Source organism: Pongo pygmaeus, chromosome 11 (assembly GCF_028885625.2).
Source record: "Pongo pygmaeus isolate AG05252 chromosome 11, NHGRI_mPonPyg2-v2.0_pri, whole genome shotgun sequence".
Classification (NCBI taxonomy): domain Eukaryota; kingdom Metazoa; phylum Chordata; class Mammalia; order Primates; family Hominidae; genus Pongo; species Pongo pygmaeus.
In genome coordinates, this window is record NC_072384.2 from 23,731,774 (window position 1) to 23,744,381 (window position 12,608).

The window sequence follows — 12,608 nt, forward strand, 5'->3', positions numbered from 1 at the left end:
TGGTGATTCCAGTTTTCATTCCTTCTTGTCTTGCCCTCATTTGTTCCTGCTCAGTCAGGTTCTTTGACAAGTGTCTGTGAGCAGTTTGCTGCTCTCATAATCCTTTTCCTGTAGGCAAGCTGCCTGGCCACCTGTATTCCTCAACCTTATGTATAGAAAGACTTTTTTCTGGCAGGTGCTAGAGTTCAGGGTAACTGCTCTAACCATGGCTTTAACAGTCAAGAGCTGGAACAGAATTATATGAAGCTGTTTGTCCTTCCAAGTTGCAGCATTTAGAATCTGTATCTTATTCATTCAGAGACCCTGGGAAGTGGAGGTCAAAGGGGTGGGAAATGATAAGACTTCCACTTAAGGCAGGGGAATTTCTTATTTCTTTAAAGAACTGCATAAGGGACTGTGTGTAAAGTTCTAGGAGGCGGAATAGGACTTGAGAGTTTGAGCTTTGGCTTAACTTGACTTGAGCTTTTCTCTGAGCTCTAGCTCCCATTAGATTCATGCTGCCCTTGTTACTTTTTGTCCAAAGTGTTCAGTCTCTCCAAGTGACCTACTTCTGAAGAGAAAACACAGAAATGGTACAGAATCTTCGCCTCACTGAATAGACACCACGGCGCCAGACAGAATGTCTCAGAGGAATAGATAGTAGAATTAATGGTGACCTTAGAGATTTGCCTCACCGATATGGGAAAAGTTTTAACAAAGAATTACAGCAAGTTACCAGAAGGTCTTCTGAGACTTGGAGGAGGGTTAGGAAATGCCATTTTGAAAGCTTTCTTTATTATTATTCGCTTGATATGAAATGCTTGCTAACCTGTATTTTTGGTTTGCTAAGATATGTTTTGCTGTACACTTTTGTTGCAAGAACAATCCCTACATATGCTTCTGACATAATTCTCTATGCTTTTTCCCCATCCTTCAATATTTTCCTGCCTACAGCTGTTAGGAGACTCCAGGAGCAAGGTACCAGTGCTTTAACTTTTGTTTTACAACTTTATTTCTTCTGTTGCAAGTATATTTCTTTTAGAAGCTAGTGAAAACCAAAAAATGTAGTATAGAAATTCTGGTCTGAAATACGATTTTGTTGAATCATAACAGTGATTCGCCATCATTGTTGTCTTTATTCATGGTGGAGTCAGCCACCTTTCACGTACATCTGTTTTAGTATTTATGTTGAATGTCAAGCTCTGCTCCTTTGCCTAGTAGTGTTTCATTTTATTAACTCAGTTTGTGCCTATTCTTATGTCATCATGATTTCATGAATGGATTTATCAACATTTTTCTTATTTTAGGAATCTGGATTTTGTGTGACCACGTAATTTATTATCCAAATAAAAATGCTTTTGAGATTAAAAGGGGGATGCTATCAATAATTATGACAATAGGCTTAAGGCAGAACAGTCCTGAGCAAGTTGGATTAACAAGAATACGCCATATTATTAGAGAAGTGTATTTGTATGGTTTAAGCCAATAGCTATTTGTTTTGTTTTTATCAATTTTGTATAGTTGCTGCTGTATCATATTTGTGGGTATAAGAGTTTTGTATTCAGGGTCAGAGAAATGAATAAAGTGGGTAATATAGTCTACTTTCAAAGAAGCCTATTTGTGTTTCAAAACCCTAAGTCTTTAATAAAAGTGGCCAGGAGTTCAAAACCAGCCTGGGCAACAGAGGGAGATGACTTAGGAATCCTTTTACGTGGGCTGCTTCTGCCATTGACATTTCAAATTCTGACTTTTTTAGGAAACATAAATATTCACACAAGTTTACCCATAGACCGTGCTCAAGATACATTGCTTTTGACTGGGGAAGGACTGTTGGCTGCACGTATTTGCATTGTGCCAGGTGCCCAGCTGAAATATTTAACAAATAATTTCATTTAATCCTCACAATAAGCCTGTATGATAGGTTTAATTATTGTTGTCTTAAAGATGGGGAAACTGAAGCAAAAGGCCTAGGAGGCTTTCAGAAGTCATGCAGCCCAGTCAGTGTTGGCACCAAGATTGTGATCTGTCTTCCTGTAAAGTCTACGCACTTTACTAGAGGCCATACTCTTTCCCCTCTACTACAGAGTGCTTTGCTTATTAGTTATTTTACCTAATGGAAAACTGCTTTTCTGTTTTAATTTCCCTAATCTATAAGCACAGGAAAAGTGTGTGTGTGCATGTGTCTTTTTACACTTAACTCTTTGTTGTAGATTTTGTTTGGTATGACTCACAGTCATTTCACCTTTCTATTTCTTCCTCAATCACTCCCATCCCTCATTGGACCTGTCAGAAGAAGCCTGTGAGGAGGAGATATGAGCCGTATGGGATGTATTCTGACGATGATGCCAACAGTGATGCCTCAAGTGTTTGCTCTGAGCGCTCATATGGCTCCAGGAATGGTGGCATTCCCCATTATCTGCGGCAGACTGAGGATGTAGCAGAAGTTCTCAACCACTGTGCTAGTTCAAACTGGTCAGAAAGGAAAGAAGGGCTTCTGGGCCTGCAGAACTTACTGAAGAGCCAAAGAACACTGAGGTGAGGACCACAGCAAGAATATGAGCTAAGTTTGAATCCCCTGTTGGACTCTTCAGGGATTTAAAGGGATTTCCTATAATTAATGGAGTCTTCAAGAGGTCTGCTTGCAGGAACAGGCACTAAAGCTACCAAGATGACTAAGACACAGTCCTTGCCATCCATTTGCTTTGCCATCCATTTGCTTTGAAATATCTGGCAAATATCCTTTTTTTCTTTACTTTTTTTTTTTTTTTTTTTGAGATGGAGTCTCGCTCTGTTGCCCAGGCTGGATGCAGTGGCGCGATCTTGGCTCACTGCAACCTCCGCCTCCCGGGTTCAAGCGATTCTTCTCCCTCAGCCTCCTGAGTAGCTGGGACTACAGGTGTACACCACCACGCCTGGCTAATTTTTGTATTTGTAATAGAGACAGGGTTTCAGCATATTGGCCAAGCTGGTCTCGAACTCCTGACCTCGTGATCTGCCTGCCTTTGCCCCCCAAAGTGCTGGGATTACAGGCATGAGCCACCGTGCCCAGCCCATCTGGCAAATATTCTATAATTTATTAGGCTGATAAAAGATTTAGGGTGGACACAGTGGCTCCATACCTGTAATCCTAGCACTTTGAGAGGCCAGGGCAGGAGGAGCACTCGACTCCAGGAGTTCGAGACCAGCCTGGGCAACAAAGGGAGACCCCATCTCTACAAAAAAGTTAAAACATTAGCCGGATGTGGTGATATGCCTCTGTAATCCCAGATACTTTGGAGGCTGAGGCAGGAGGATCACATGAGCCCAGAGTTGGAGATTGCAGTGCATTATGATTACACCACTGCCTTCTAGCTTGAGTGGCAGAGTGAAATCCTGTTTCCAAAAAAAAAAAAAAGACCCCGTATTTGGTTCCCTTCTGTTTTATATTTGTCCAGTAGATGTTATTTGAGAAATCTTGGTGTACAGTATGCAATTCAGGTTAAAACATAAAATAAAACAACTCAGCAGGTTAGTATGGTTCATTATACTTTAGGGTCTTGGATTAAATGTTATCAGTCTTAGTCTGGAAAATTTTGATACGCGTGTGCATATATGTAGCTTATAAATGTACATAGTGAGGAGATAACAAAATGGAGCACTCCAAAATAGTAACAGCATTGTCTTTTAGATGGATCGTTTTTGCTTTTTTCTTTGTTTCAGTTTTATAAATTTTCTAAAATAAGCATGTATTACACATACCAAAAAAGTATGTGGTTATACCATATTTTGTCAAATCTAAGGCACCATAGACACACCCTTATTTTTAGCCCTTTAATTAATGCTGCGTATTAAACCATAACAGTACAAAAATGTCATTGATTATAAGATGACTCAATTACAGAGATGTGAAAACGAGAGAAAGGAGACGTGAATGGGAATTAAGAAATGGGCAACTTAGAATACATGAAATTCAGTCTACTTTATCCTTTGGATAATTTTTATAAGATAAGTTAACAGTCATAGATGGGCATTCCTCTTGGGTTCTGTAAGGCTGAGCACTGGCTGATGAGTTGCTCAGTTCTCACTGTGGCTCTTCAGGCAGTCTGACTCAACCCTCCTGTACTCATACCTGCCCCTATTATTTGTCTGTTCACGAAGACGATACAGGAAGTTTTGTCATGTGCCTTCTGAAACGCAGGCATCCTGTGACACTTTGGTGACCTGTCAAAAACAGAAGATGATTTGTCGTGATTGTTCCTCAAGAATCTGTTTAATCCTGGTGGTCCCACTTTGTAGATTCTTAGTGTTCACCAAGTACCCATTGAATAATTTCTAGGAATCTGTTGATTGGCATTGGTCTAATCTAGGTTATGTCATTAACAATATTGAAGGGTCCTTGAACAAACTGTCTCATCCACATAAGAGGGCATTAATCAGGGATGATTTGTGGAAGAGAGGACCCTTCTATCAAACTTTAAACATGGGACTTGGTGGTAGTCAAGGATCAGAAAAGACAAAGGGCACCAATGTGAAATGAGTGTTTGCTTTGTCCTAGGTACAGTAGAAGGTACAATGTTGTATCTTTTTTAATTCTCTCAGCAGCCACGTGACATGGTCCTTATCCTGTTTGACCAATAAGGAAAAACACAGGCTTAAAGATAGCAGAGTACTTATTTATCTTATTTATTTATTTTTGAGACTGAGTTTCGCTCTTGTTGCCCAGGCTGAAGTGCAATGGTGTGATCTCGGCTCACTGCAACCTCTGCCTCCTGGGTTCAAGCGATTCTCCTGCCTCAGCCTCCTGAGTAACTGGGATTACAGGCACCCACCACCATGCCTGGCTAATTTTTTTATTTTTAGTAGGGACAGGGTTTCACCACATTGGCCAGGCCGGTCTTGAATTCCTGACCTAAGGTGATCCACCTGCCTTGGCCTCCCGAAGTGCCGGGATTACAGGTGTGAGCCACTGCGCCTGGCCCAGAGTACCTTATTTACAGCAGAACTGAGATGAAAATCCAGGTCTGTCTGACCCTGAAACACATGCTGTTTTGTTTTTTCCCTTTTTTGTTTTGTACCTCTCATTACAATGCAGGATAGACATGCTTTTTAAACTTTATTCCATTGCTTTTCAATTGTGGCATGTGGAAAACACAGCTGGGATAAAATGAAAAGGATTTGGTGCATGGCTTTGTCACTTCCAGATGTGTTAGCTTGAGTAAATCACTCAGTCTTAGTTTCCTCATCTTAAAATGAGAGCAAATCTCTGGTTTTATATTCCTATTTGATTTAGCTATAAATTAAATAAGAGTTTGTGAAGAAACATTGTTATATAGATATGAATTATGTAAAGCTTATGTAGTTGACTGATCAAAAAAATTACCCAGGTGTGGTAGTGCGCACCTCCCAGCTACTCGGGAGGCTGAGGTGGGAGGATCGCTTGAGCTTGGGAGATCAAGGCTATAGTGAGCTATGATTGCACCACTGCACTCCAGCCTGGGTGATAGAGTGAGACCCTGTCTCAAAAATAATAAAAGTAGTAAATTCATTGATTTCTGTTTTATTTCTTCTAGTCGAGTTGAACTGAAAAGGTTGTGTGAGATCTTCACTCGGATGTTTGCTGACCCTCATAGCAAGGTAAGTCTGGAAGTCATGCCTGCCCTATCTTTCCCCCTGCATGTCTGTGTGCTCTGTGTGATATGATATACTACCCAAGAATGAGAGAGAATTCCCGATAGTGCAGTTCCGACCTTATAGAGTCACACCAGTTTCAGCACTAGTATATGTTACATCTTTTAAAAACAGAATTCTTGGAAACTTAAATGTGCATAAAATTTCAAGTTAAATAAGTGTGTTTCAAGTAAATGTTATCAGGGAGAGAATCAGATGGTCTTATATTCAGCAAATATTTTTGTATGTCTCCTCTTAGCCAAACAGTGAGGTAGGTGCTAGGGTATAAGATTATATTATAATATCATGCATTTTTTAATGTTATAGTAGTGAAGAAAATAAGTATATAATTATTTTTGTATCCCATGTAGAATATGTCCATATAGGACAAGATAGAAAAAATGAAAATATGTAATGGATTTATTGAAAAACCAGGTTATTTCGTGAAATAGGATTTTGCTGTTCCCAAGAACTTGCTGAATGGGGATCACTTAGCTGGTGCCCACACCTCCTGAGGGCCATAGGGAACACTAAGCCCGAGGAATGCTTTTTTTGATGAGAGAGTCCCAGCTGAGGGGGAAACGCCCATGAGTATGGGACAGAACACTTTCCAGGGGTGGTGGAAAAGGCGTGAGACAGGGTATCTTTACAGAAGTTTACTTGGAGTCTAGATTTTAAATACTATTGTTAGGGAGAAGGCCCTTAGAGACTATTAGATGCTTTTAGAGGAAGAAAGTAAGGTGTGGAAATGGATAGAACCTTAAATGAGCAGAAGCAAATCTTTAATGCTGACATGCAGCATCAACTACAGTTTTCCTAGTAAAGATGGGCTCCTCCAAGTCTTAACTGGAAGAAAGAAACCTGTGATGGCCAGAGAGCCCAGCCAGTTAGTCATCATCTTTGTTTTCCTATCCTTGCTTCCTCGTAGGAATTGTCCTTGAAATATCAAACATCCATCCACCCACTCGTTCACCCAGTCATTTAACATTTACTGAGTACCTGCTCTGGGGCAGGGATGTAGAAAAGAAGATATGGTCCCAGCCTTTTGAGGTGCTCATGAGAGTAAAGGGGAGTGAATGCAAGGGTTCTCCTCCCCTCCCCCCACAACAGCTCTCCTCACTCAGTGTCATTCTTGAAGCATGTCTTTAAACTTTCTGCTATGACCCTCACAGCAAAGTCAACATTAACAATATTAATAAAAATCCACTGGGCACAGTGGCTTAGACTTGTAATCCCAGCACTTTGGGAGGCCGAGGCGGGTGGATCACCTGAGGTCAAGAGTTCGAGACCAGCCTGGCCAACATGGCAAAACCCTGTCTCTACTAAAAATATAAAAATTAGCTGGGCATGGTGGCGGGCACCTGTAATCCCAGTTACTTGGGAGGCAATCACTTGAACCTGGGAGGCGGAGGTTACAGTGAGCTGAGATCGCACCACTGCACTCCAGCCTGAACAACAGAGTGAGACTCTGTCTCAATAAAAATTCAGGAAAGACTGAGCTTAAAGGCCACATAGATATCCAAAGATAAAATTTATCAAGATTTTTCTCTAAGGTAGTGGTAAAAGCAGTAAGATTTGACGCATAAGCATAATTAGATTCTTAAGATTTATAACATAAGCACTATTAGATGGTTTAGAACATTGATAAATTTCTGTTACCTGTCACCCCTAGATTGCTGATTCAGAAGCAGAATGTGAGGATAAAGAAGGAAATTTGTTTCCATCAGAAGTCTCTTGTACAGTGAGTTTGGAGGTCTCAGTTTAGTTAGTATTTGTTAGCTGCTTGTAAGCGAAGCCAGGAATCCCACAGCTGAATGACTTTTTCCTGAGCTGTCTCACAGGAGACCCCTGGTGGTGAATAGTTGCTGTGCTAGAAATGAGGCGGTATAGGGTTCGTGGTTTGTCCAAGTAGAACAAGTTTCATTAACAAGGTAGGGATACTCAGTGCTACTTTTCTCTCTGAAATTGGTTCAGAGATATTCCACTGTGCGCTCTATATCACCTTAGCAAAAATCACTACACAACAGCATGATAATTATGTTAATATTTTTATATATTTTATTCTAAGCCGTAATCTATTACTTTATGATATCTGAAATTGGTATGCATCAAAATGTCTGACGTGAAAAGCAATAGCTACACAATAGTGAGTAGGTGTTTTTATTGGCTCATTTTATAATAGTATTTGTTGACTGCTAGATAGTGAATAAGAATACTATAGAATTAGGACAAGAGGATTTGTTGTTGTTTAAGAAAGAAAAGCCTTCAGGATTAAACTCAGAAAAGTTAATTTCTCTCTGTACTGCTTTTTAAAGACTTACATTGATGGAGGAGAGAATATTTCATTGGCTTGTAGCCTTTTCAGGTTTTCTTAAAAAAACGCATGAAAATGGTATTAATTCACTGCCAACTAACATGGAATTTGTTTTGTTGCATGGCCTCGTTTGCGGTGGAATTCACAACAGAGAGTAAGTTCCATTCCTTTTTCCTTTATCTGTTTTCTGCACTACATTTTCCTTCTGTACTATGAACAGTTGTTAACAGTGTTAACCTAAGTTACAAGAGTCTGGGCAAAGCACGTATGGGCATTTTTAATGTTTTGTAGACTTCGGAGGAAATCGTGAATTCAAAATGTGAAGTACTTGGTTTTCATTTGTGTCTAGGTTTTCAGTATGTTTTTGGAGACTCTTGTGGATTTTATAATAATTCATAAGGATGATTTACAAGACTGGCTTTTTGTTCTTCTCACACAATTACTTAAGAAAATGGGAGCAGATTTACTTGGATCTGTGCAAGCAAAAGTTCAAAAGGCTCTAGATGTCACAAGGTAAGTGTTTAAGGGTTAGGTCCATTTTGATGTTACAGGATACTTGTAAGTGACTTTTTGCCATTCTCTTTTGTTACCCATGGCCTCTGTCACCCACTTGAATATCTCTTTTACTCAGTTCTCACTTTCTGTTGTTGACATACTTGTTGACATGTCCCACCAGTCCATGAAATGAAATACCATATCTTCCTTGTGTTGATATTACTTTTGTGAGTATTTAAGACATATATAATAAACAAATGTAAAACTTTGGAAATTGATTCTCTTCTCATTAAAAAAATTTAAAGGGAACATTTAGAATATTTGTTTACATTTTTCTGAAGACCTTAGTATTTTTATTACTTCAACTTACAAGTCTTACTAGAAATTTTTCTATCAGTGTATGATGTAGAGTTTCCATTGGTCCAGGAAATTCTCTAAATTGGTAGTACATTGGCTGGAGATTAATAGCACATTTGCAGTACTTGTGACCCTTCTGGCTGTTGTGAGAAAAGAAAAGCTGCTGAAGCCCAGAAAAGTTAGAAAAAGTACATGCTGCTGCTGTTCAGAAACCACTTCTCTATTGTCTTTGTAGTTGTGGGTCCTCAGTGTGCAAGTATGAAAGTTGAAACATCTCAGAAGACACTTTGCAATAATGTCTTGGTTGTGATTTGGTGGAAGATGGATGGGGGGAATGTCAAATTGGTGAACTTTTTTAAAGAACAAAGGAATAACTTCCAAGTCACTCAGAAAATTATCAGGGCAATAACTTTTATAAGTTACTACAAACTGGAATAATTCTAGTTATCATAGAATTTCAAGATGGAAGGACCTTAAAGATGATGCTCATTTTATCAGTGAGAGACAGTTTGCCTTGACTTTGTGTTAGTGGGTGTATGGGAACGCAAATCCAGGATTTCTGATGATTGCACTGTCATCTGTTTCTGTTGTTGCAGGCTGTCTTGTGGGTGTGTGTCCTCACCTCCTGTGGGGGCAGGGGGTGGTATGGATAGCACTGGAAGCTTCTCTTCCCTCTCTGGCTCCCTTGACTAGCACAGTAGCACATCCTGCCCTGCCGGCATCCCTATGCGTGCAGCTGTTACATGACTCTGACTTCAAAATATGCATCTGTTCCTCTACACCATGATGCCAGCTGTTTTCTTTTGGCCCATGACCCTGTCAATCTGTGTAATTGCGTTGCTATAGAATTCTATTATCCAGAGAGATTTCCCTTCTGGTTTTTAATGAACTCAGAGTAATGTACTTGCATCTGTCGGTGAGGCCATAAAAAAAGAATAATAAATAAGTAAGAATCAAAGTAATGTACTAAATTTGCAATAAAGCTTTCAAACTTCGTCATTCCTTTGCATGGCTAAACTTAGTGGAGTTAGGGAGCATTACAGTACACCATTACACCAATGGATTATAAAGGTTTAGCCAAGATTGACTGAGGTGCTAGGCTGATAAGCTGGTATAATTGAGTGGAGTAGATAGGAGGGCTGTTGATAGACTGGGGCCGGTTGTGGCCACATTGGGACATGGGCTCAGTAGTACCAGACTTTTCAAGAAAGGTCAGAAATGTGGATTTGGGCAACATATTCGAGAATTTTTTAAGATACTGTGAAGGCCAAGTAAAACACATGTGAGCCAGACTTGGCCTATAGGTCGCTTAATTTAGGTGAATTTACCAATGACCAGATCTATTTCATATTTTTAGGAATGGTAGGAGTATTAAGATTGTGTTCCTAAACTTTGGTGATTAAGGAATACAATTGTGACCTCCTGTTAGTTTTCCTGGATGCCCCTTTAAGAGTCCTAATCTCAGTAGATTTGGTCTGAGTGCCTAAAGCATTTTTAATATTCCCTTCTTTTTCTCAGCAGTTGAGATGCACAGCTGTTTAAGCTGATCTAGAATAGTCAGTGGCTACTAATAGGAGGTTTTAGTGATGGCTGAGAATTGTTTCTCAGTTTATAGACTTGAGTGCTAATCTGCCTCAATTTCCTTTCCTTTGCCTGTGCCTAACACTGGCGTATTTCCCGAATATACACACCCATTACTGAAATGTATTCTCCATCCACCCCATGCTGCCAGAAGAAGGGAGAGACATTTTGTGGGTAGTTTGTTGACATAGTCACTTAAATTAGGTATACTAAAGTATACTTTCCTTCCCGAAGTGATCTTCAAAGATTCCAGGGTACTATTGGATCAAGTTTACTTTTTATTAGTAATTATATGTAGGATAACACTGGTACCTGATATACGCCATGTGCTTTTTATTTTTATTGTATGATTTTATTTACTTTTCAAATCAGTTCTATTTGCTTCATTTTAGCGAGTCAAACCTATTTCTTTATTTTACTACATTTATGTAGATTGGGAAAAATCTCTAAGAGAGTTCAAAGAAAGCAGTGTAGATATTTGCCTTGCATTTATCTTTCCTGTTAATATGGAAGTTACTTCACCATTTTCCACATGGGCCCCATTGTGCAATTTTAAACTAATACTAGTAATTACAGCATTTTAACAGAAAGAGCACTGACTCTCTGGCCAAGAGAGAGAAGGGGCTCCTGGGACCCCAGGCTTCTGTGTGTGATTTGTAGCTGGATGGGAAGTGTTTTGTCACCATCTCACAGGCATTCTTCTGTGGTGTGCAGGGACCCTAAGCAGTGACCAGGACCAAGGAGGATGATGATGATACGGTTAGTTTAAGCAGGGTCAGCTGTAAGCCGCCCGGTCAGGATGTAAAAATGAGATTTGCGTATCAGAAGTGATGTTTATGTTTAAGCAATATCCAGAAAGGTAGCTGGAGGGAAAATGAGCGAATCCCTAGAAAGGCAGGTAGAAATTTCTTCCTTAGTTTATTGTTTAGTCTTAATTTTTTAAATAGCCACTCAAAGTAAGTTTAGTTTGTGTTTGGGGACTTGCAAAAAGATTTTCCTTTTTCCATATTTTCTGTATAACGTGTATTACTTTACATAAAACAAAAAGCACTATTTATTAAAAATGCGAACAGCGTTTTACATACATTAACTTACAATGGTATGCTTTTGTTAAATAGTTTTACATTGTTTTGTAATAAATTTCTTTAAAAATAAGCACTTTTTTCCCACCAACCTAGGGACTCCTTTCCATTTGATCAACAGTTTAACATTTTGATGAGATTTATTGTGGATCAAACTCAAACTCCAAACCTCAAGGTCAGTAATTATTTGTCATTGCAATTCAACCCTGGTACTCAAATTTGCTTAAATTTACTTTTGTTATATTATACTTGACCCATGTTTAGCTATTGTGAATAAATCTGCTGTGAGCATTCTTGTTTGATTCTTTGTGGACATGTTCCTGTTTCTCTTGGTTCAGTACCTAGTAGTGTATTTGCTGGTTCATTGGGTGAGTATATGTTTAGCTTTTTTAGAAACCACTAAAATGGTTATACCATATTGTATTCCTACCAGTAGTTTATGAGAGCTCTAGTTTTTCTGCTTCCTCACCAGCATTTGGGCAGTACTAGTCTTTTTCACAATTAATATTTAAACTAGAAAATTAAGACATTTTTGTGTGTGGAGACAGGTGTCTTATTGGAATGTTTAATATTAACATTCTAAGCTATGAAAGTTAATCGTTACATGTTGTGGACAATCATACCTGTAATAACAAGACCAAGTTTGAGGGAGGATGTGTGTTCATTTGAATTAGGTCACGTTCATCATCTGTTCTTTGATCATTAACTTTTTGGAGGTTTTAGAATGAGCCTAACAAATAATTACCTTTTTCTCCTGAAGTCAAAACTAGTTGAGAAGTTAATGGTGAAGTTAGGGCAGAGCATCAGCTTGATCACTGAAAATTCTGCCTTACAGAACACGGCCTAGAATGTGTGACAAAACTAGAGTTGAACGTGCCCTGCTGTCAGTGGCAGAGTTGGAAATCCCACGGGCCCCTCGCAAGGGCTCCTGCCCTGGAAGTGTCTTGCAGCATAGATGAGGAGCAGAGCAAGCTTCTCTACAGGCAGCTAAAAATGAAGAAAACTGAGCCGTGTGCCTCTTCCTGGCCCCAAACTTACCCATCAGTCATTTCATGCTTTTTCCCCTGTTGGACGTCGCTCCATGTGGAAACTATCAATACAGGAGAAAGGAAGGAGATCCCCCTCACCAGGGTTTACTTTTCTCTGGCCACCTG

The 12,608-nt window shown here is 39.4% G+C and overlaps 1 protein-coding gene across 14 annotated transcripts in view; it reads left to right on the plus strand.

The window, feature by feature from the left end:
- CLASP1 (cytoplasmic linker associated protein 1) overlaps positions 1 to 12,608 on the plus strand; it is a 312,442-nt gene that overhangs the window by 240,488 nt on the left and 59,346 nt on the right. For 7 of the 14 annotated variants that reach the window (XM_063647337.1, XM_054479398.2, XM_063647339.1 and 4 more), the window contains 5 exons: positions 934 to 957; positions 2,270 to 2,514; positions 5,529 to 5,592; positions 8,289 to 8,452; positions 11,551 to 11,629. In XM_063647337.1, the coding sequence (XP_063503407.1) occupies positions 934 to 957; positions 2,270 to 2,514; positions 5,529 to 5,592; positions 8,289 to 8,452; positions 11,551 to 11,629 (576 nt within the window). The remainder of the gene's footprint in view (positions 1 to 933; positions 958 to 2,269; positions 2,515 to 5,528; positions 5,593 to 8,288; positions 8,453 to 11,550; positions 11,630 to 12,608) is intronic. The other 7 variants (XM_063647340.1, XM_063647345.1, XM_063647341.1 and 4 more) reach the window with 2 other exon arrangements.